General features: G+C 41.5%; 1 protein-coding gene across 4 annotated transcripts in view; it reads right to left on the bottom strand.

The window, feature by feature from the left end:
* Positions 1-1,441: 1,441 nt before the first annotated feature.
* ahnak (AHNAK nucleoprotein) overlaps positions 1,442-25,422 on the bottom strand; it is a 31,482-nt gene continuing 7,501 nt past the window's right edge. For 2 of the 4 annotated variants that reach the window (XM_085362791.1, XM_085362800.1), the window contains exons 3-6: positions 21,662-21,718; positions 21,386-21,542; positions 21,047-21,273; positions 1,442-20,891 (exon numbers count right to left, since the gene is read on the bottom strand). In XM_085362791.1, the coding sequence (XP_085218917.1) occupies positions 2,334-20,891; positions 21,047-21,273; positions 21,386-21,542 (18,942 nt within the window). In that variant the 5' untranslated portion in view covers positions 21,662-21,718 and the 3' untranslated portion in view covers positions 1,442-2,333. The remainder of the gene's footprint in view (positions 20,892-21,046; positions 21,274-21,385; positions 21,543-21,661; positions 21,719-25,422) is intronic. The other 2 variants (XM_085362809.1, XM_085362818.1) reach the window with 2 other exon arrangements.

Raw genomic sequence — 25,422 nt, 5'->3', positions numbered from 1 at the left:
AATGCAATTTAAATTAACAGAGTTGGCAAAAGCCAATATAAACTAAATGTGACAGGAGGCATTTGGTGCAAAACCCTCCATTATTTAAAAAAAAAAACTACTGTTAACTAAATAATGAAGCTAAGCTTCCACTTCAGCAACTTATCAGTGACATAGGTGTTTTTTTTAATTATTGTGTTTTTTAAATTAATGTAACTTATAGTTTAAGTATATCAGTAGAATATATAAGAATAATTACATAAGAATCATTTTACTGTCAACTCTCTAATTCAATTCGATTATATTTATTCCGTGCCAAATCACAACAACAGTCGCCTCAAGATGCTTCATATTGTAAGGTTGACCCTACAATAATGCATACAGAGAAAAACCCCAACAATCATATGACCTCCTATGAGCAAGCACTTTGGCGACGGTGGGAAGGAAAAACTCCCTTTTAACAAGAAGAAACCTCTGGCAGAACCAGGCTCAGGGCGAGGTGGCCATCTGCCACTGGCTGGGGTGAGAGAAGGAAGACAGGATAAAAGGGAGCCAGAGCCATAGGTGAGTAAAGAAGAAATACTCAATGCATCATGGGAATCCCCCAGCAACATACACCAATTGCAGCATAACTAAGAGAGGATTCAGGGTCACCTGATCCAGCCCTAACTATATGCTTTAGCAAAAAGGAAAGTTTTAAGCCTAATCTTAAAAGTAGAGATAGTGTCTGTCTCCCAAATCCAAACTGGAAACTTGTTCCATAGAAGTGATGCCTGAAAACTGAAGGCTCTGCCTCCCATTCTTCTTTTAAATACTCTAGGAACAACAGTGCAAGAGCGAAGTGCTCTAATGGGGTGATACAGTACTATAAGGTCATTCAGATAAGATGGGGCTTGATTATTCAAGACCTTGTATGTGAGGAGCAGGATTTTGTAATAATAATTATGTAACTGAGTAAAAGTTGACATTTCCTTTTTTAAATAGCTGAACTGCTTTAATACCCCAACAAAACTGGTGATCTGTCAGACCTGTGAACGCTGGGTGAATAAAAAAAAGATACAGAGCCCTACGAAGATAAGAATTTCAGTTGTTAGCTTTTCCAATGAAGTATATAAGCAAGTTAAGATATTACATATCTGTAAAAACTACTCTCTGTTTCATTATGTTTTATTCACCCTTATTACGATTTTTTTATTATAATGATTAAACAAACACTATTAGAAATATATTTTCTGTGTGTGTCTTTCTGTGTGGAATTTGCATGTTCTCCCCATGTTTGTGTGGGTTCACTCCAGGTACTCCGACTTCCTCCCATAGTCCGAAGACATGCCGTTAGTGGGGTTAGGTTAATTGACGATTCTAAATTGCCCATACGTGTGAATGGTTGTGTTACCCTAAATAGCAACATATACTGATTTTCTTTTAAAACACTTTGAATTCAAAAAGTTTTTTTATTTAGTTTATTTGGCAGATTGCACACAAAAAAAATAGACCCAAATAATGATCTCTCTTGCATCTAGTCAATACTATTTCTTTGTCTATCAACAAAGAATTTGTATGCAAACAAATTAACATCAAGGGGGTACTATTTGTGACACTTAATGCAAGCATATGGTGTGTATACAAAGAGAGAGAGTGACAGAATGAAATAAAATCATTAAACAGACCATTAATGAGTGACAATAACACATGATTAGGAAAGAGATCCTGTTTAAAATAACTGAACCAAATGAATATTTGTGGTAAACGGCAAATTTAAGCAAATACATTTTGTTTAAAATGAACAGAATACTACTGACAGCACTTGAAAATGTAAAAACAGTTGCAGTATTGGTATATACATTATCACTCTTTACAATGTGTTATAAAAAGGCATCTTTACTTACTGATTATATATTATTAAAGTTTGAAAATAAAATCACTCCCTACTTAAAAAGGTAACTGTATTTGAGTGAATAAACAACATTTTAATCTTTAAAAAAAACATATTGGTTCTGTGCAATAGACCCCTGGACACAAATATACCACAACCATTCATTAACATTTATTTAATAGAATGAAAAAGAACACAGTGAGAAAACCCTGTAACAAACTATTGATGTGAGATGGCATATATTTATTAAATCTGGACTATATACAAAAAACAATATTTATTATTACAAATTAATCTTATTTACAGTTTGAAGGGATTTTAAACAATCTCATGCACTTCTGTTTGATTACTAAAAGATATTCATAATTAACCACACTGAGATGATTGTGCATGTCTCCTTAGGTTTTAAAGAAACAAAGAGCAATTTTCAATATTAGGAGAAAACATTTGGTTGCAATTGAGGTTTTAATTTGTCTCTTTATCACTTTGTGGGTGAAACTGATAGCTCAACTTTGGGGAACCTGAAACCACCTCTTGAACCACTATCACTGCTAGAGGATGAAGACAGTCTTGATTTTTTAGCAGGTAGCGAAACACCTGCACTCCCCTCCATTCCTGCTTCACTGTCATCTCCCAGTGTCACTTCATATGAGCCCTTTGACTTTGAACCAAAACCTCCAAAAGTACCAAACTTAAGCTTGCCTTTCTTTCCCTTGACCTTGCTTCCGAGATCTAAAGAAATGTCACCACCTTCAGCCTCTAATTGAGCTGAAGGAGAACTAACTCCCCCCTCATCACTGAAAGAGGAAGATTCATGTCTTGATTTCTTAAAAAGATCAAGTGAGGCCGATTTGCCTTTAGTTGACAAACCCAGTCCAGGATCACCCTCTAATTCTATTTTTCCACCCATCATTTCCCCAGAATGTACACTTAGCTCTTTAGAGGTCTTACCTGCTTTTCCACTGCTACTTAATTCTGCCTCTGATCCGTGAAGGTCACTTACACTACTGCCCTTTGCTTTTGATTTGCCAAAAATTTTTGGCATCTTTACCTTAACTTTGCCTTCTTGTCTCAGCTCTGGACTGGGAACCTCAATATTTTGAGAACTGACTTGGCAACTAATAGATGGAGATTCTGTCTTGATGTCTACACTAGCTGCAGGTTCTGATTCAATATTCCCTCCACTTTCTTTGGTTTCCACCTGTGGCAACACAATGCCAAACTTTGGCATTGTGATTTTGGTAAATGTGACTTTACCCTCTGGGTACTGAAGGCCACCACTTGCACTTCCTCCTGAAGCACTTGCGTTTATTTCTGAATCAGTCCCGCTTTGCATTTTAATATTAGAAGATTTTACTTTCATGTTCGACCCTTCCAAGTTAACATTTGCACTATGACTGCCAGAGCCATCAATGGCAGATAAAGATCCATCTCCTTTTAGTTTTGGTGATTTTATATCTAATTCTACATCAGGAAAATGAAGCTTTCCAAACCGAGACTTCTTTGTTTTTGTTCCTTTAGCATAACTGTTTGTTATGTCTGCATTGATTTCTGTTGATGGTGTTTCTATGTCAACATCAGGTTTCTTTGCCTTTCCTTTAACTTTTGGAAGTTTAAATTTTCCTTTTTTCCCTTTTACATTGATGTCAATATCAGGGGCATCAACACTTGCGTCAGTGTCTGGGAAACTAACTTCTGTTTTGAGACTTTTTGGTGCTGTACTGGGCATCTTGATATTGGATTTAGACTCTTCGAGAACTGGGGTTTTCATTGCAAACTTAGGACCTTTAAACTTAGGAAAGGTAACAGCAGTCTTTTCATCATCATTAGAGATGTTAGCATTTGGACCTTTTATGTCACTTTCAAACATGGGCACCGATGCATCCACTTCACCTTTAACTTTAGGCCCTTTTAGGTCAATTCCAATATCGGATGTTTTAAATTCATTGTTGGGTTTGGGAATGTTAATGTTAATGTCGGGGCCCTGCAACTTAGGTCCAGACAATGATGGAAGTTTCATTTTGGGTCCTTTTGGTTTTGCATAGGAACATTCAACTTCGGGCACTGTAATATCAACTTTCGGTGTTTTTACATTGATATCGGCCTTGGGAAGGTGTATGTCAGCATCTGGACCCTCAACCTTTGGACCTTTCAAACCAAAAGATGGCATTTTAATACTGGGCATATTAAGTGCACTTTTGGGTCCTTGAATGTCAATCTCTGGACCTTGGATATCCATCTTGGGGCCTTTGATGTCTCCCTCAACCTTTGGAGCTGAGACATCTCCCTTAACTTTGGGGCCTTTCAAATTAATGTCGAAGTCTGGTAGACTGGGTCCTGAAAGTGATGGAAGGTTGAACTTTGGCCCTTTCAATTTTACATCAGGACCTTCAAGGTCTGGTCCACTAATATCAACTCCCGGTGCTTTCACTCTTCCTTCAATCTTTGGAACATCCACCTCACCTTCAACTTTGGGGCCTTTCAGATTGAAATCCACATCAGGCATGGAGATTTTGGGCCCGGAAATACCTGGCATCTTGAATTTTGGTCCTTTGATCTTTCCACTCGGACCCTCGATATCGAAGTCCGCTCCTTTAATGTCAACTTCCGGGGCTTTGATGTCAATATCCCCTTTAGGAAGGCTGACATCAACATCTGGACCTTCAACTTTTGGGCCCTTCATACCAAAGCCTGGCATTTTGAATTTGGGCATTTTAAGTCCTCCCTTGTGGCCCTCAATGTCAATATCTGGTCCCTCAATGTTCACCTTGGGTGCCTTTATGTCTCCCTCAATCTTTGGAGCGGACACGTCAACATCTCCCTTCAGTTTTGGGCCTTTCAAATTAATGTCAAAGTCTGGTAGGTTGGGTCCTGACAGTGATGGAAGTTTGAATTTGGGCCCTTTCAGTTTTCCATCAGGCCCTTCGACTTCTGGTCCACTAATATCAACTTCAGGTCCTTTGACATTGAAATCAGCTTTGGGAAGGTTTATGTCAACATCTGGACCCTCCACCTTTGGACCTTTAAAGCCAAATGTTGGCATTTTAATGTGGGGCATTTCAAATCCACCTTTTGGACCTTCAATGTCAACTTTCGGTCCCTCAAAGTCGACTCCCGGTCCTTTCACTTTTCCTTCAATCTTTGGAATATCCACCTCACCTTCAACTTTGGGGCCTTTCAGATTGAAATCCATATCTGGCATGGACATTTTGGGCCCAGATATACTTGGCATCTTGAATTTTGGTCCTTTGATCTTTCCACTCGGACCCTCGACATCAATGTCCGCTCCTTTAATGTCAACTTCAGGGGCTTTGATGTCAATATCCCGCTTAGGAAGGCTGACATCAACATCTGGACCTTCAACTTTTGGACCCTTTATACCAAAGGATGGCATTTTGAATTTGGGCATTTTAAGTCCTCCTTTGTGGCCCTCAATGTCAACATCTGGTCCCTCAATGTCCACCTTGGGTGCCTTTATGTCTCCCTCAATCTTTGGAACGGACACATCAACATCTCCCTTGAGTTTGGGCCCTTTCAAATTAATGTCAAAGTCGGGTAGGCTGGGTCCTGACAGTGATGGCAGTTTAAATTTGGGTCCTTTGAGTTTGGCATCAGGGCCTTCGATTTCTGGTCCACTAATATCAACTTCAGGTCCTTTCACATTGAAATCAGCTTTGGGAAGGTTTACGTCAACATCTGGACCCTCCACCTTTGGACCTTTAAAGCCAAATGTTGGCATTTTAATTTTTGGCATTTCAAATCCACCTTTTGGACCTTCAATGTCAACTTTCGGTCCCTCAAAGTCGACTCCTGGTGCTTTCACTTTTCCTTCAATCTTTGGAATATCCACCTCACCTTCAACTTTGGGGCCTTTCAGATTGAAATCTACATCAGGCATTGAAATTTTGGGCCCGGATAAACTTGGCATCTTGAATTTTGGTCCTTTGATCTTTCCACTCGGACCCTCCACATCAATATCGACTCCTTTAAAGTCAACTTCCGGGGCTTTGATGTCAATATCCCCTTTAGGAAGGCTGACATCAACATCTGGACCTTCAACTTTTGGGCCCTTCATACCAAAGCCTGGCATTTTGAATTTGGGCATTTTAAGTCCTCCTTTGTGGCCCTCAATGTCAACATCTGGTCCCTCAATGTCCACCTTGGGTGCCTTTATGTCTCCCTCAATCTTTGGAACGGACACATCAACATCTCCCTTGAGTTTGGGCCCTTTCAAATTAATGTCAAAGTCTGGTAGGCTGGGTCCTGACAGTGATGGCAGTTTGAACTTGGGTCCTTTGAGTTTGGCATCAGGGCCTTCGATTTCTGGTCCACTAATATCAACTTCAGGTGCTTTGACATTGAAATCAGCTTTGGGAAGGTTTATGTCAACATCTGGACCCTCCACCTTTGGACCTTTAAAGCCAAATGTTGGCATTTTAATTTTGGGCATTTCAAATCCACCTTTTGGACCTTCGATGTCAACTTTTGGTCCCTCAATGTCAACTCCCGGTGCTTTCACTTTTCCTTCAATCTTTGGAATATCCACCTCACCTTCAACTTTGGGGCCTTTCAGATTGAAATCCACATCAGGCATTGAGATTTTGGGCCCAGATATACCTGGCATCTTGAATTTTGGTCCTTTGATCTTTCCACTCGGACCCTCCACATCAATGTCTGCTCCTTTAATGTCAACGTCGGGGGCTTTGATGTCAATATCCCCTTTAGGAAGGCTGACATCAACATCTGGACCTTCAACTTTTGGACCCTTCATACCAAAGGATGGCATTTTGAATTTGGGCATTTTAAGTCCTCCTTTGTGGCCCTCAATGTCAATATCTGGTCCTTCAATGTCCACCTTGGGTGCCTTTATGTCTCCCTCAATCTTTGGAACCGACACATCAACATCTCCCTTAATTTTGGGCCCTTTCAAATTAATGTCAAAATCTGGTAGGCTGGGTCCTGACAGTGATGGCAGTTTGAACTTGGGCCCTTTCAGTTTTCCATCAGGCCCTTCAACTTCTAGTCCACTAATATCAACTTCAGGTGCTTTGATATTGACATCAGCTTTGGGAAGGTTTATGTCAACATCTGGACCCTCCACCTTTGGACCTTTAAAGCCAAAAGATGGCATCTTAATATGTGGCATTTCAAATCCACCTTTTGGACCTTCAATATCAACCTGGGGACCTTTGATGTCAAGTTCAGGTGTTTTGAACTTTCCTTCAATCTTTGGAACATCTAAATCACCTTCAACTTTGGGGCCTTTCAGATTGAAATCCACATCAGGCATTGAGATTTTGGGCCCAGATATACCTGGCATCTTGAATTTTGGTCCTTTGATCTTTCCACTCGGACCCTCCACATCAATGTCTGCTCCTTTAATGTCAACGTCGGGGGCTTTGATGTCAATATCCCCTTTAGGAAGGCTGACATCAACATCTGGACCTTCAACTTTTGGACCCTTCATACCAAAGCCTGGCATTTTGAATTTGGGCATTTTAAGTCCTCCTTTGTGGCCCTCAATGTCAATATCTGGTCCCTCGATGTCCACCTTGGGTGCCTTTATGTCTCCCTCAATCTTTGGAACCGACACATCAACATCTCCCTTGAGTTTGGGCCCTTTCAAGTTAATGTCAAAGTCTGGTAGGCTGGGTCCTGATAATGATGGCAGTTTGAATTTGTGACCTTTGAGTTTTGCATCAGGCCCTTCAACTTCTGGTCCACTAATATCAACTTCAGGTCCTTTCACATTGGCATCAGCTTTGGGAAGATTTATGTCAACATCTGGACCCTCCACCTTTGGACCCTTGAAACCAAATGTTGGCATTTTAATTTTGGGCATTTCAAATCCACCTTTGGGGCCCTTAGCATCAAACTCTGGACCTTCGATATCTACTTCCGGTACCTTTATTTCTCCTTGCATTTTTGGAATTTTGATGTCACCTTCAAGTTTAGGACTTTTCAAGTTAAAATCCACATCCGGCATGGAGATTTTTGGCCCTGATATACCTGGCATCTTGAATTTTGGTCCTTTGATCTTTCCACTCGGACCCTCGACATCAATGTCTGCTCCTTTAATGTCAACTTCCGGGGCTTTAATGTCAATATCCCCTTTAGGAAGGCTGACATCAACATCTGGACCTTCAACTTTTGTACCCTTCATACCAAAGCCTGGCATTTTGAATTTGGGCATTTTAAGTCCTCCCTTGTGGCCCTCAATGTCAATATCTGGTCCTTCGATGTCCACCTTGGGTGCCTTTATGTCTCCCTCAATCTTTGGAACGGACACATCAACATCTCCCTTGAGTTTGGGCCCTTTCAAATTAATGTCAAAGTCGGGTAGGCTGGGTCCTGACAGTGATGGCAGTTTGAACTTGGGTCCTTTGAGTTTTCCATCAGGGCCTTCAACTTCTGGTAGACTAATATCAATTTCAGGTGCTTTGACATTGACATCAGCTTTGGGAAGGTTTATGTCAACATCTGGACCCTCAACCTTTGGACCTTTGAAACCAAATGTTGGCATTTTAATTTTGGGCATATCCAGTCCACCTTTTGGGCCTTCCAAGTCAATCTCTGAGCCTTTTATATCCACCTTAGGTACCTTTATTTTTCCTTCAGCCTTTGGTATATCAACATCACCTTCAAATTTAGGACCTTTTAGTTTGAAATCTACGTCTGGCATGGAAATCTTTGGTCCTGAGATATTTGGCATCTTGAATTTTGATCCTTTGATCTTCCCACTTGGACCCTCAACGTCAATATCAGGTGCTTCTATTTTCACTTCCGGTGTCTCTATTTCAGTCTTAGGTGTTGAAACATTTATATCAGCATCTGGACCTTCAACTTTTGGACTTTTAAATCCAAATTTTGGCATTTTGAATTTAGATCCTTTGGCTTTTGGTGTAGACAGTTCCAAATCAAGGTCAACACCCTCAAGGCTGCCAGTTTTTCCTTTGAGGTTGATGTCGCCTTGTGGCAATTTCAACTCACTGTCTGGTGCATTTAGCTTTGGACCCTTGAAACCAAACCTTGGCAGTTTGAATTTCATTTTCTTTGAACCAGTTTCTGGAATATCAATTGAAGCATCTGGTCCCTCAATTTCAGGTTTTGATAGTTGAAAATCCCCCTTCATATCTCCTTTCAACTTTGGTCCCTTTAAATTGATGTCAACATCTGGCAGGGACATTTTGGGTCCACTTATTGTTGGAAACTTTACCTTGGGCCCTGAAAATTTTCCCTGTGGAGAGCCAATGTCCATCTTGGGACCGTGGACATCTACTTCAGGGATTTTAATATCGCCTTCAATCTTTGGAGCTGACACATCAACATCTCCCTTGAGTTTGGGCCCTTTCAAATTAATGTCAAAGTCGGGTAGGCTGGGTCCTGACAGTGATGGCAGTTTGAACTTGGGTCCTTTGAGTTTGGCATCAGGGCCTTCAACGTCTGGTCCACTAATATCAACTTCAGGTGCTTTGACATTGAAATCAGCTTTGGGAAGGTTTATGTCAACATCTGGACCCTCCACCTTTGGACCTTTAAAGCCAAATGTTGGCATTTTAATTTTGGGCATTTCAAATCCACCTTTTGGACCTTCGATGTCAACCTTTGGTCCCTCAATGTCGACTCCCGGTGCTTTCACTTTTCCTTCAATCTTTGGAACATCCACCTCACCTTCAACTTTGGGGCCTTTCAGATTGAAATCCACATCAGGCATTGAAATTTTAGGCCCAGATATTCCTGGCATCTTGAATTTTGGTCCTTTAATCTTTCCACTCGGACCCTCGACATCAATGTCCACTCCTTTAATGTCAACTTCGGGGGCTTTGATGTCAATATCCCCTTTAGGAAGGCTGACATCAACATCTGGACCTTCAACCTTTGGACCTTTCATACCAAAGCCTGGCATTTTGAATTTGGGCATTTTAAGCCCTCCTTTGTGGCCCTCAATGTCAACATCTGGTCCCTCAATGTCCACCTTGGGTGCCTTTATATCTCCCTCAATCTTTGGAACTGACACATCAACATCTCCCTTGAGTTTGGGCCCTTTCAAATTAATATCAAAGTCTGGTAGGCTGGGTCCTGACAGTGATGGCAGTTTAAATTTGGGTCCTTTGAGTTTGGCATCAGGGCCTTCGATTTCTGGTCCACTAATATCAACTTCAGGTCCTTTCACATTGAAATCAGCTTTGGGAAGGTTTATGTCAACATCTGGACCCTCCACCTTTGGACCTTTAAAACCAAATGTTGGCATTTTAATTTTGGGCATTTCAAATCCACCTTTTGGACCTTCGATGTCAACTTTTGGTCCCTCAATGTCAACTCCTGGTGCTTTCACTTTTCCTTCAATCTTTGGAACATCTAAATCACCTTCAACTTTGGGGCCTTTCAGATTGAAATCCACATCAGGCATTGAAATTTTGGGCCCGGATAAACTTGGCATCTTGAATTTTGGTCCTTTGATCTTTCCACTCGGACCCTCGACTTCAATGTCAGCTCCTTTAATGTCAACTTCGGGGGCTTTGATGTCAATATTCCCTTTAGGAAGGCTGACATCAACATCTGGACCTTCAACTTTTGGACCCTTCATACCAAAGCCTGGCATTTTGAATTTGGGCATTTTAAGTCCTCCTTTGTGGCCCTCAATGTCAAAATCTGGTCCCTCGATGTCCACCTTGGGTGCCTTTATATCTCCCTCAATCTTTGGAACGGACACATCAACATCTCCCTTGAGTTTTGGGCCTTTCAAATTAATGTCAAAGTCTGGTAGGCTGGGTCCTGACAGTGATGGCAGTTTGAACTTGGGTCCTTTGAGTTTGGCATCAGGGCCTTCGACTTCTGGTCCACTAATATCAACTTCAGGTCCTTTGACATTGAAATCAGCTTTGGGAAGGTTTATGTCAACATCTGGACCCTCCACCTTTGGACCTTTAAAGCCAAATGTTGGCATTTTAATTTTGGGCATTTCAAATCCACCTTTTGGACCTTCGATGTCAACTTTCGGTCCCTCAATGTCAACTCCTGGTGCTTTCACTTTTCCTTCAATCTTTGGAATATCCACCTCACCTTCAACTTTGGGGCCTTTCAGATTGAAATCCACATCAGGCATTGAAATTTTGGGCCCGGATAAACTTGGCATCTTGAATTTTGGTCCTTTGATCTTTCCACTCGGACCCTCGACATCAATGTCCACTCCTTTAATGTCAACTTCGGGTGCTTTGATGTCAATATTCCCTTTAGGAAGGCTGACATCAACATCTGGACCTTCAACTTTTGGACCCTTCATGCCAAAGCCTGGCATTTTGAATTTGGGCATTTTAAGTCCTCCTTTGTGGCCCTCAATGTCAACATCTGATCCCTCAATGTCCACCTTGGGTGCCTTTATATCACCCTCAATCTTTGGAACGGACACATCAACATCTCCCTTGAGTTTGGGCCCTTTAAAATTAATGTCAAAGTCTGGTAGGCTGGGTCCTGACAGTGATGGCAGTTTAAATTTGGGTCCTTTGAGTTTGGCATCAGGGCCTTCGATTTCTGGTCCACTAATATCAACTTCAGGTCCTTTCACATTGAAATCAGCTTTGGGAAGGTTTATGTCAACATCTGGACCCTCCACCTTTGGACCTTTAAAACCAAATGTTGGCATTTTAATTTTGGGCATTTCAAATCCACCTTTTGGACCTTCGATGTCAACTTTTGGTCCCTCAATGTCAACTCCTGGTGCTTTCACTTTTCCTTCAATCTTTGGAACATCTAAATCACCTTCAACTTTGGGGCCTTTCAGATTGAAATCCACATCAGGCATTGAAATTTTGGGCCCGGATAAACTTGGCATCTTGAATTTTGGTCCTTTGATCTTTCCACTCGGACCCTCGACTTCAATGTCAGCTCCTTTAATGTCAACTTCGGGGGCTTTGATGTCAATATTCCCTTTAGGAAGGCTGACATCAACATCTGGACCTTCAACTTTTGGACCCTTCATACCAAAGCCTGGCATTTTGAATTTGGGCATTTTAAGTCCTCCTTTGTGGCCCTCAATGTCAAAATCTGGTCCCTCGATGTCCACCTTGGGTGCCTTTATATCTCCCTCAATCTTTGGAACGGACACATCAACATCTCCCTTGAGTTTTGGGCCTTTCAAATTAATGTCAAAGTCTGGTAGGCTGGGTCCTGACAGTGATGGCAGTTTGAACTTGGGTCCTTTGAGTTTGGCATCAGGGCCTTCGACTTCTGGTCCACTAATATCAACTTCAGGTCCTTTGACATTGAAATCAGCTTTGGGAAGGTTTATGTCAACATCTGGACCCTCCACCTTTGGACCTTTAAAGCCAAATGTTGGCATTTTAATTTTGGGCATTTCAAATCCACCTTTTGGACCTTCGATGTCAACCTTTGGTCCCTCAATGTCAACTCCCGGTGCTTTCACTTTTCCTTCAATCTTTGGAATATCCACCTCACCTTCAACTTTGGGGCCTTTCAGATTGAAATCCACATCAGGCATTGAAATTTTCGGCCCGGATAAACTTGGCATCTTGAATTTTGGTCCTTTGATTTTTCCACTCGGACCCTCGACATCAATATCCGCTCCTTTAATGTCAACTTCGGGTGCTTTGATGTCAATATCCCCCTTAGGAAGGCTGACATCAACATCTGGACCTTCAACTTTTGGACCCTTCATACCAAAGGATGGCATTTTGAATTTGGGCATTTTAAGTCCTCCTTTATGGCCCTCAATGTCAACATCTGGTCCCTCAATGTCGACCTTGGGTGCCTTTATATCTCCCTCAATCTTTGGAACGGACACATCAACATCTCCCTTGAGTTTGGGCCCTTTCAAATTAATGTCAAAGTCTGGTAGGCTGGGTCCTGACAGTGATGGCAGTTTGAACTTGGGTCCTTTTAGTTTGGCATCAGGGCCTTCGATTTCTGGTCCACTAATATCAACTCCAGGTCCTTTGACATTGAAATCAGCTTTGGGAAGGTTTATGTCAACATCTGGACCCTCCACCTTTGGACCTTTAAAGCCAAAGGTTGGCATTTTAATTTTGGGCATTTCAAATCCACCTTTTGGACCTTCAATGTCAACCTTTGGTCCCTCAATGTCGACTCCCGGTGCTTTCATTTTTCCTTCAATCTTTGGAATATCCACCTCACCTTCAACTTTGGGGCCTTTCAGATTGAAATCCACATCAGGCATTGAAATTTTGGGCCCGGATAAACTTGGCATCTTGAATTTTGGTCCTTTGATCTTTCCACTCGGACCCTCGACATCAATGTCTGCTCCTTTAATGTCAACGTCGGGTGCTTTGATGTCAATATCCCCTTTAGGAAGGCTGACATCAACATCTGGACCTTCAACTTTTGGACCCTTCATACCAAAGGATGGCATTTTGAATTTGGGCATTTTAAGTCCTCCTTTGTGGCCCTCAATGTCAACATCTGGGCCCTCAACGTCCACCTTGGGTGCCTTTATGTCTCCCTCAATCTTTGGAACTGACACATCAACATCTCCCTTGAGTTTGGGCCCTTTCAAATTAATGTCAAAGTCTGGTAGGCTGGGTCCTGACAGTGATGGCAGTTTGAACTTGGGTCCTTTGAGTTTTGCATCAGGGCCTTCGATTTCTGGTCCACTAATATCAATTTCAAGTGCTTTGATATTGACATCAGCTTTGGGAAGGTGTATGTCAACATCTGGACCCTCCACCTTTGGACCTTTAAAGCCAAATGTTGGCATTTTAATTTTTGGCATTTCAAATCCACCTTTTGGGCCTTCGATGTCAACTTTTGGTCCCTCAATGTCAACTCCCGGTGCTTTCACTTTTCCTTCAATCTTTGGAATATCCACCTCACCTTCAACTTTGGGGCCTTTCAGATTGAAATCCACATCAGGCATTGAAATTTTGGGCCCGGATAAACTTGGCATCTTGAATTTTGGTCCTTTGATCTTTCCACTCGGACCCTCCACATCAATGTCAGCTCCTTTAATGTCAACGTCGGGGGCTTTGATGTCAATATCCCCTTTAGGAAGGCTGACATCAACATCTGGACCTTCAACTTTTGGACCCTTCATACCAAAGCCTGGCATTTTGAATTTGGGCATTTTAAGTCCTCCTTTGTGGCCCTCAATGTCAACATCTGGGCCCTCAACGTCCACCTTGGGTGCCTTTATGTCTCCCTCAATCTTTGGAACGGACACATTAACATCTCCCTTGAGTTTGGGCCCTTTCAAATTAATGTCAAAGTCTGGTAGGCTGGGTCCTGACAGTGATGGCAGTTTGAACTTGGGTCCTTTGAGTTTGGCATCAGGGCCTTCGATTTCTGGTCCACTAATATCAATTTCTGGTGCTTTGATATTGACATCAGCTTTGGGAAGGTTTATGTCAACATCTGGACCCTCCACCTTTGGACCTTTAAAGCCAAATGTTGGCATTTTAATTTTGGGCATTTCAAATCCACCTTTTGGACCTTCGATGTCAACTTTTGGTCCCTCAATGTCAACTCCCGGTGCTTTCACTTTTCCTTCAATCTTTGGAATATCCACCTCACCTTCAACTTTGGGCCCTTTCAGATTGAAATCTACATCAGGCATTGAAATTTTGGGCCCGGATAAACTTGGCATCTTGAATTTTGGTCCTTTGATCTTTCCACTCGGACCCTCCACATCAATGTCAGCTCCTTTAATGTCAACGTCGGGTGCTTTGATGTCAATATCCCCTTTAGGAAGGCTGACATCAACATCTGGACCTTCAACTTTTGGACCCTTCATACCAAAGCCTGGCATTTTGAATTTGGGCATTTTAAGTCCTCCTTTGTGGCCCTCAATGTCAACATCTGGTCCTTCAATGTCCACCTTGGGTGCCTTTATGTCTCCCTCAATCTTTGGAACGGACACATTAACATCTCCCTTGAGTTTGGGCCCTTTCAAATTAATGTCAAAGTCTGGTAGGCTGGGTCCTGACAGTGATGGCAGTTTGAACTTGGGTCCTTTGAGTTTGGCATCAGGGCCTTCGATTTCTGGTCCACTAATATCAATTTCTGGTGCTTTGATATTGACATCAGCTTTGGGAAGGTTTATGTCAACATCTGGACCCTCCACCTTTGGACCTTTAAAGCCAAATGTTGGCATTTTAATTTTGGGCATTTCAAATCCACCTTTTGGACCTTCGATGTCAACTTTTGGTCCCTCAATGTCAACTCCCGGTGCTTTCACTTTTCCTTCAATCTTTGGAATATCCACCTCACCTTCAACTTTGGGCCCTTTCAGATTGAAATCTACATCAGGCATTGAAATTTTGGGCCCGGATAAACTTGGCATCTTGAATTTTGGTCCTTTGATCTTTCCACTCGGACCCTCCACATCAATGTCAGCTCCTTTAATGTCAACGTCGGGTGCTTTGATGTCAATATCCCCTTTAGGAAGGCTGACATCAACATCTGGACCTTCAACTTTTGGACCCTTCATACCAAAGCCTGGCATTTTGAATTTGGGCATTTTAAGTCCTCCTTTGTGGCCCTCAATGTCAACATCTGGTCCTTCAATGTCCACCTTGGGTGCCTTTATGTCTCCCTCAATCTTTGGAACGGACACATCAACATCTCCCTTGATTTTGGGCCCTTTCAAATTAATGTCAAAGTCTGGTAGGCTGGGTCCTGACAGTGATGGCAGTTTGAACTTGGGTCCTTTGAGTTTGGCATCAGGGCCTTCGATTTCTGGTCCACTAATATCAATTTCTGGTGCTTTGATATTGACATCAGCTTTGGGAAGGTTTATGTCAACATCTGGACCCTCCACCTTTGGACCTTTAAAGCCAAATGTTGGCATTTTAATTTTGGGCATTTCAAATCCACCTTTTGGACCTTCGATGTCAACTTTTGGTCCCTCAATGTCAACTCCCGGTGCTTTCACTTTTCCTTCAATCTTTGGAATATCCACCTCACCTTCAACTTTGGGGCCTTTCAGATTGAAATCTACATCAGGCATTGAAATTTTGGGCCCGGATAAACTTGGCATCTTGAATTTTGATCCTTTGATCTTTCCACTCGGACCCTCGACATCAATGTCTGCTCCTTTAATGTCAACTTCGGGTGCTTTGATGTCAATATTCCCTTTAGGAAGGCTGACATCAACATCTGGACCTTCAACTTTTGGACCCTTCATACCAAAGCCTGGCATTTTGAATTTGGGCATTTTTAGCCCTCCTTTGTGGCCCTCAATGTCAACATCTGGTCCCTCAATGTCCACCTTGGGTGCCTTTATGTCTCCCTCAATCTTTGGAGCGGACACGTCAACATCTTCCTTGAGTTTGGGCCCTTTCAAATTAATGTCAAAATCTGGTAGGCTGGGTCCTGACAGTGATGGCAGTTTAAATTTGGGTCCTTTTAGTTTGGCATCAGGGCCTTCGATTTCTGGTCCACTAATATCAACTTCAGGTCCTTTCACATCAGCTTTGGGAAGGTTTATGTCAACATCTGGACCCTCCACCTTTGGACCTTTAAGGCCAAATGTTGGCATTTTAATTTTGGGCATTTCAAATCCACCTTTTGGACCTTCAATATCAACTTTTGGTCCCCCAATGTCGACTCCTGGTGCTTTCACTTTTCCTTCAATCTTTGGAACATCCACCTCACCTTCAACTTTGGGGCCTTTCAGATTGAAATCTACATCAGGCATTGAAATTTTAGGCCCAGATATCCCTGGCATCTTGAATTTTGGTCCTTTGATCTTTCCACTCGGACCCTCGACATCAATGTCCACTCCTTTAATGTCAACTTCAGGGGCTTTGATGTCAATATCCCCTTTAGGAAGGCTGACATCAACATCTGGACCTTCAACTTTTGGACCCTTCATACCAAAGCCTGGCATTTTGAATTTGGGCATTTTAAGTCCTACTTTGTGGCCCTCAATGTCAACATCTGGTCCCTCAATGTCCACCTTGGGTGCCTTTATGTCTCCCTCAATCTTTGGAACTGACACATCAACATCTCCCTTGAGTTTGGGCCCTTTCAAATTAATGTCAAAATCTGGTAGGCTGGGTCCTGACAGTGATGGCAGTTTGAATTTGGGTCCTTTTAGTTTTCCATCAGGGCCTTCTATTTCTGGTCCACTAATATCAATTTCAGGTCCTTTGACATTGACATCAGCTTTGGGAAGGTTTATGTCAACATCTGGACCCTCCACCTTTGGACCTTTAAGGCCAAATGTTGGCATTTTTATTTTGGGCATTTCAAATCCACCTTTTGGACCTTCGATGTCAACTTTTGGTCCCTCAATGTCGACTCCTGGTGCTTTCACTTTTCCTTCAATCTTTGGAACATCCACCTCACCTTCAACTTTGGGGCCTTTCAGATTGAAATCCACATTAGGCATTGAAATTTTGGGCCCAGATATTCCTGGCATCTTGAATTTTGGTCCTTTGATCTTTCCACTCGGACCCTCGACATCAATGTCAGCTCCTTTAATGTCAACGCCGGGTGCTTTGATGTCAATATCCCCTTTAGGAAGGCTGACATCAACATCTGGACCTTCAACTTTTGGACCCTTCATACCAAAGCCTGGCATTTTGAATTTGGGCATTTTAAGTCCTCCTTTGTGGCCCTCAATGTCAACATCTGGTCCCTCAATGTCCACCTTGGGTGCCTTTATGTCTCCCTCAATCTTTGGAGCGCACACATCAACATCTCCCTTGAGTTTGGGCCCTTTCAAATTAATGTCAAAATCTGGTAGGCTGGGTCCTGACAGTGATGGCAGTTTGAATTTGGGTCCTTTTAGTTTGGCATCAGGGCCTTCGATTTCTGGTCCTTTAATATCAACTTCAGGTCCTTTCACATTGAAATCAGCTTTGGGAAGGTTTATGTCAACATCTGGACCCTCTACTTTTGGACCTTTAAAGCCAAATGTTGGCATTTTAATTTTGGGCATTTCAAATCCACCTTTTGGACCCTCGATGTCAACTTTTGGTCCCTCAATGTCAACTCCCGGTGCTTTCACTTTTCCTTCAATCTTTGGAACATCCACCTCACCTTCAACTTTGGGGCCTTTCAGATTGAAATCCACATCAGGCATGGAAATTTTAGGCCCGGACATACCTGACATCTTGAATTTTGGTCCTTTGATCTTTCCACTCGGACCCTCGACATCAATGTCTCCTCCTTTAATGTCAACGTCGGGTGCATTGATGTCAATATCCCCTTTAGGAAGGCTGACATCAACATCTGGACCTTCAACTTTTGGACCCTTCATACCAAAGCCTGGCATTTTGAATTTGGGCATTTTAAGTCCTCCTTTGTGGCCCTCAATGTCAACATCTGGTCCCTCAATGTCCACCTTGGGTGCCTTTATGTCTCTCTCAATCTTTGGAGCGGACACATCAACATCTCCCTTGAGTTTGGGCCCTTTCAAATTAATGTCAAAATCTGGTAGGCTGGGTCCTGACAGTGATGGCAGTTTGAATTTGGGTCCTTTGAGTTTGGCATCAGGGCCTTCTATTTCTGGTCCTCTAATATCAACTTCAGGTGCTTTGATATTGACATCAGCTTTGGGAAGGTTTATGTCAACATCTGGACCCTCCACCTTTGGACCTTTAAAGCCAAATGTTGGCATTTTAATTTTGGGCATTTCAAATCCACCTTTTGGACCTTCGATGTCAACTTTCGGTCCCTCAATGTCAACTCCCGGTGCTTTCACTTTTCCTTCAATCTTTGGAATATCCACCTCACCTTCAACTTTGGGGCCTTTCAGATTGAAATCCACATCAGGCATGGAAACTTTGGGCCCGGATATACCTGACATCTTGAATTTTGGTCCTTTGATCTTTCCACTCGGACCCTCAACATCAATGTCCGCTCCTTTAATATCAATGTTGGGTGCTTTGATTTCAATATCACCTTTAGGAAGGCTGACATCAACATCTGGACCTTCAACCTTTGGACCTTTCACACCAAAGGATGACATTTCAACTTTGGGCATTTTAAGTCCTCCTTTATGGCCCTCAATATTAACATATCTTCCTTCAATGTCCACTTTTGGAGCTTGTAGGTCTCCCTCAATCTTTGGAGCTGATACAGTAACATCTCCCTTGAGTTTTGGCCCTTTTACAGTGTTGTTGAACTCCTCCAATTTGGGTCCCCGTGATGATGATACATCGACTTCAGGTGCTTTAACATTAATTTCAGTCTTGGAAAGGTTAATATTCACATCCTGACCTTCAGGCTTTGGACCTTTTATGCAAAGAGATGGCATTTTAATATTGGACATAATAAGTCCACTGGTTTGGCCTTCACTGTCAATTTCTTTTCCTTCAAACTTCATTTTTGGAGTTTTTATATCCCTCTCAAGGTTTGGTACATCAACATTTCCCTTCATTTTGGGACCTTTCACACTCATGTCCAAATCTTTCAGTTTAGTTCCCGACAATGATGGTAGTTCTATTTTTGATCCTTTGAGATTCACATCAAGGTCTTCTGTGTCCACTTGCGGTCCTGTAATATCAAAATCAGGTGCTTTAACATCAATACCAGTCCTGGGAAGGTTTATCTCTAGACCTTTGACATCAATCTCGTGTGTTTTTATCTCCCCTTTTATCCCTGCTTTATTTTCAACTTTAGGTATTTTGGTGTCAGTTTTGGATTTGGAAAGTTTTAGATCAACATCTAGACGCTCTGCTTTTGGAACTCCAAATTCTGCAGCAGGCACTGTGACATTTACTTGTGTTCTTTTAATATCAACACTGGGTCCTTTAATTTTTACATCCTTACTGTCAATAGAAGGTTTTATTGCTTTAATGTCAGCTTCAGGAATTTGTACATGAGCGTTTGTTCCCTCTTTCCTCTCAGTGTCTTTATTTGAACCTTTAATGTCAAATTTCAGTCCTGCTGTTTTTCTCTCACCAGTTAAATCACCTTTTCCCTCAACCTTGTTCAGCCCAGATATGGATGGAACATTAACATCCATTTTGTATTTGCTATCAGTTGTTGGGAGTTTGATTTGAATATTAGAGTTGATTTCAGCACTTCCGATGTCACTTTCAGACTCTGAATGTCTTACACTCAAAACTGACCCTTCAGTGTTGGCTCTGGGGCCCTTGATCTGAACACCGGCTCCTTTGATGTCCAGTTCAGATTTTTTTGAAGAAAGTCCCGAGGTAACATTATCTAATGTTATTGTTGATTTTTCTATCCTGCCATCTTTCAAATTTGCACCAGTATCTGTCGACCCTCCTATTCTGATATGTGGAATGTCAGTACTACCTGATCCTTTCGTCTGCAGGGGACTGATTGTAATTCCAGATATCTTAACTTTTGTCCTCTCATCTAAAGTACTGTCTGAACTTCCCATCTGTGTTTTCTCTGTGGTTGCAGTCAAAATTTTCATTCCTTTTCCTGGTAAAGACAGTCTACCCGACCCTCCGTTTTCGTCAGTTGAAATTATCCCAGCACCCCCTGACCCAGCTGTAACATGGCTGCCAGCAGTGTTTTTGTTGTCTCTTAGTGTCACAGTCATTTCTGAATCCTGAACACTTTCATCTCCTTGCTCACTACTCCCTCTTGAAGTTTCAGTGCCTTCATGGCATTTACTACCTGTTACTCCAAAGCTAGGAACCTTAAATCTAAGATCACTTCTTTCTTTTTCCTCTCCTATATGCGTTGTAGTTTGAACCCCACCATTGCCCCAGCGTGTCACAGTGGAAGTGATATTTGGCCCAGTGTAAGTTATGTCGCCTGACTCAAAAACACCTTCTTCTGCTCCCATTTTACCTGAAGGGCTGCCATGTGAGATTCTGATATGAGAAGATCCATCTCCAGATTCGTGCCTTAGCCCTTTGACGTCTGGGCTTGAAAGTTCAAGTTGCTCACTTATGCCACTTGGCATATCTACTGTGTAAGTAGTGATACGACGAGTGATGGTAGTAATTGTGCTGCCATCACTGCTTGTGCTGCTGTGCCGCTCCGTGCGAACATCCACTCCCTCTGCAAGGTCTTCAGATTTCAGCCTTGGTTTTATCTTTCTTGTGTATATTCGCTTATAATCTTCATCATCCCCACTCTGTTGATTGAATGACACAAACATGCAAGTGTTACAGCACACCCTGTTTTAGTCCACTAGCTTTCCTGCAGACATATGAGTGATAATGTAGTTGGTTTTTCTTTCGTTTGTTTGGGGGGCTTTTTCCCCTTTTTTGTTTTTTAAAAAGAACTTACAAGAATGATATCTGGACTGGAATCTCCAAAGCGGGTCTTTCCTTCCCATGTAAGGGTGCTGACTGGTGAACGACATGGTGTGCTCAGCGGTGAGTAGTAAGGGGATTTGTCTCCTTTGTTTTGTAGTTTCAGTCCAACCTTGTGTTTGTTCAGTGTCTTTAGTAGCTCTGCTGTTTCTTCAGAACTCATATTTTCAAAGTAGATAGTGGCACCCACAATTTGGTCACCTATGATTTAAGTGGAAGCAGCACAAAAAAACAAAAGAGCAAAAGTCAGCGTGCACATCTTACTAAACATTTGGTGAAAGCTACATATTTGAACAAAAATTGAATTTGTTACCTTCATATACTTTTCCAGACCGTGCTGCTGGTGACTCTCCTTTCACCTCCTTAACAAAGAGCTGTCCTCCACTTGTCTGTTCAATGGTCATGCCAGTTTTGTCAGCACCTTCCCAATCTGGAAAGAGTACCTCCCTTGTCTCCTCTTCGTCAGCCATCTGTAAACATAGCCATAAAAATAGCAGGTTCAACAGAAAAAAATCATAGTTAGTTGGCAAAAACTCTTTACAGCATAAAATATGGAATACTAGTCTTAAACCTTAAATTCCTAAAATACCTTGTTTTTGTTTTCTTCAATTCAAGCCTCGTTGTAGCACAAATTCTCTTTGTTTTCCTGCAAAAACAAAAGACAGACTTTGAACAAATTCTATCCACATCCCACTTTGTAAGGAGCCTGGGTTAAAAGACCCAAAAGTGAACACTAGATGGTGTTAAAACTCCTTCAGACAATATAGCCTATCTAACTATAAGTGCCTTCCCTTCCCTCCAGGATGCACTACGTTTTGGAAACTTGGTTGAAGTCAGACCACTCCCTGCCCTGAGGAAACAGCCAAATCCCCTGCGTACAGATCAACTCAAACATCAATAGAAACAAAAGTGAGGGTCACAGGTACTTTATTTAAAGAAAAAAACCAAAAACACACCAAGGTGGAGAAATGTATGGTAACAAATACATCACCTAAAAGAGTTACTACTCTAATACAGATGTACAACCACAAACACTAATCTAATAGGAAAACAGTTGCACCCTTGTATAGGATCCCACATTAAGCTTGTAGTTCTGTTCAATAACAAGAGCTATGAATTCCTTTTCAGCAATTAACCATAGATTTGTTATTAATTTTTTTATCACTACAGCTGAAAGTTTTTACAAAGCTGATGACAATGATCTACCTCTTTACGCTGTAGTAGCACACATTAGGTTGGGTGAGGCCATCAGAGTACATAAGGTATACATTATACCTTCAAATAATTACCAAATTTACCATATTTATATCACTTTAAATTAGGCCAACTGAAATTCATGCTTAGCTTTTCAACAACTGTCACTATCGCTGTTTGCAATGTAAAAAGATCATCACATCAATGATAAAGTTTGTTGACAACATTACTAGACATGTGTCCACAAACATGCTGACTGGTAATACCCACTCTCCTTTTTGGAACACAGAACCTATTGTTTTGTTAGTACCAAGCTCTCCACCACCCACTCCTCGAAATATACAAAGCTGTTCCACGATGATGTGTCTCTACCAATAGAAAGGGATTTTTATGTTGTTGTTTGTTTTTTTTAAATTCGAGAGAATGTAATGTGATTGGTGACAACACTATTGGAAGTACTTTTTGATTAATGATGTTGCACCACAAGACAGTAGCAAAGCTCTAGTACCACAGTCATTTCAGTGAGACAATCACTACAAATGCCTACTGTAACCATTGAGGAGGATTTAACAAAGGTTCTATCGGCCAACAGAAAATGGCAAAAGCCTATTCATAGTTGTGATGAATGAAACAGGATATGAGTCACTTTGGTGATTAGTTTCCTGTGTTTATTGTGATTATGATTAAAAACAAAGATTTAAGGAATAATAACTTGGAAAAAAAATAAGACTGATAATCTTGTCTGACCTTACAAATATATGTATTTTAATGTTAATGTCAATGTGCTAGAAATAATAATATTAGCAGAAAAATTAATATAATTTTACACCACAGTCAAGAACACAGTTACCACACAGGCCACGAATCCCTTCCTCATTCACTGATACTGCCTCTCTGTTATGCAAGATAACAAGTTGCTGGAAACAAGAGGAACCTGAGACGAAGCTAAAGAAGCAACAGTTTTAAGAGGTTTTGTAATATGCATCACTTATTCAGCAGCCATATGCCACTCCTGCCATGCAGCTAAAATGCAGTGTTTCAAACAAATGAGATCGTTAGAAGAAAACAGTTCTGGTGTTTCCTGCAATGTCCAAATTAAGACTGCAGATCTAGGTGGTGCATACAGTTCTGTGTAATATGAACTATTGTCTCAGTTATTTGTAGTCTGTTGATGCCAGTCCTAGGTCACATAACAAGCCCTCTGCAAATTAACACAAGTCAATAAATAGACTGGATCTGCATGGTTGGGAATACTGAAGAAAGCATGCAATGCTTTGAGGTAAAATTAAAATTCTTTGAAAAAATAGCATTTAGCCACTGAGCATGATTATGCCGGAGAATAGGATAATGCTCATTCCAAAGGTGATTCCAGCCGCTTGCAGGTATATAAAACCTGATCTTCACTTTGTTGCTTCATCTGTCCTCCTCCCTTCTTTCTATCACATTGTGCTTTTCCGCATGGCCTCATAGTACCTTGAAACACGAATCTATCAAGACCTCAAGCTGCAACATTATATGCATCAGTTATAGTTGAAATGTGTGAAAACTGAAGGGGTAAAAAAAACAGTACCAAAAAACATAGCTTTATTTAATTATCTTGGGTAGAGCAAATTCAAATCAGGCCAACTGATGCAGCCATTTACAAAATCTTTAAAGTGTCCTTCAGATCCCACACTCACAGCATTTGGGAGAAATCAAAGGGAATTTGTCTTCCCCATGGGCTCGAACACAGCTCATTTTGCCCGAATATATCCTGTCCTAATCCAGTCAATAAAAACAGACCCAAATAACTGACAAACCTTTCACATGATCTTGTTTTTCTCTTTTGCTAGTCTTATTGGCATTGTACAGATTACTGCTAGATGAGATAATTGTTCAGAAAAAATGTTCACAGGGGAAAAGCATAAGAAATATTATTGGGTTTATAAAAACAGGGTGGGAAGTTAAGAATGCATCCACATTCATACGCATAATCGTGGGACACAACTATCCCTTTATCCCTTCAAAGGTTTATTTTCAAGCATAATCATATAGTTTTGATAAATATTTTGATTTTGGCCTAGCACACAGGCTTACCATGTTTGAACTATTTGGGCCATTGTGTCCTAGACGTTCTGACATATTTCTGGCAGCAAGCTGTGGGGGGAAGCTGAGGCATGCAACAGAAATCAAGGGGGAATTTGAAACACACAGAAAGAGATATAAGGAAAAGAGTATGTTAAAAAAAATTAAAGTGAGGCAATTAAAAAGGGGGGGGGGGGGGGGGGGGTTGTTGTCAAGCTATGTTATAGAACATTAAAGAAAGGCATCCAAGCAGAACTGAAAAAGTGGGGATTCTCCTCAGAAGCTTACAAGTTCAGAGATATGCATAAGAGAATATTTGCAAAAAGTCCCTGCACTTTTTACTGTCATTACTCAACTTAATCACAATTATTAATTTCTTTGCTTATTTTAAGATAAACTTAGAAAGTAGTGTAATTAAGTATAAACTAAATTAGGAAAATTAACAATTAACCCAAAAAGACCTTATGATTATAAACATATGCCAAATGAATGAGCCCTTGTTCTTGAAATCATAGCAAATGGTCTGGGACTCCAGGAGTTGACAGTACATGACAGTCATTCAGCTCTGTATTCTTTCTCTTTCATTTCTATAACGTGCCTGAGTACCGCTGATCCAATGCCAAATACGAAGGTAGATCAACGGGCTTGTCTGTCATGTTTTATTATGGCTTGGTATGTCTGTCCAGAAGGGGATATGAGCAGCCAGCCAGACAAACAAAAGCTTCTGTTACCTCGAATGCAACCACAGAGCATTTCTGGATATGGATCATTTATACAGTATCATTGGCCTACAGATTTAACACTAATCAGTCAAAGTACTGCTAGTTTTTCCCTACACACAAAAGAAGTAAATTATCTTTGGCGGGCTCTTGACATGGTCGTTTCTCAAGAAGGGAAAAGGGACTTGAGTGAAGCAGGTGGTCACTTTGGGAGGAGGGACGGGATACCAAAAGGAGACACATGGAGCAGAAGCACCCAGGTATCAGGTTTCCACAAGGCAGGCCTTTCACAGCTGAATGACGGCGGCATGACCTTCCAGTTACGTTGGAGGCTTTGCAGCAAACATTCCAAAAGCGGTTTGCAGTCTGACCA

Source organism: Diplotaxodon limnothrissa, linkage group LG2 (assembly GCF_057381915.1).
Source record: "Diplotaxodon limnothrissa isolate DT_005_m linkage group LG2, D_limnothrissa_male_GT1.1, whole genome shotgun sequence".
NCBI lineage: Eukaryota > Metazoa > Chordata > Actinopteri > Cichliformes > Cichlidae > Diplotaxodon > Diplotaxodon limnothrissa.
The sequence above is the reverse complement of the archived record's forward strand: the minus strand, read 5'-3'. Positions and strand labels throughout refer to the sequence as shown.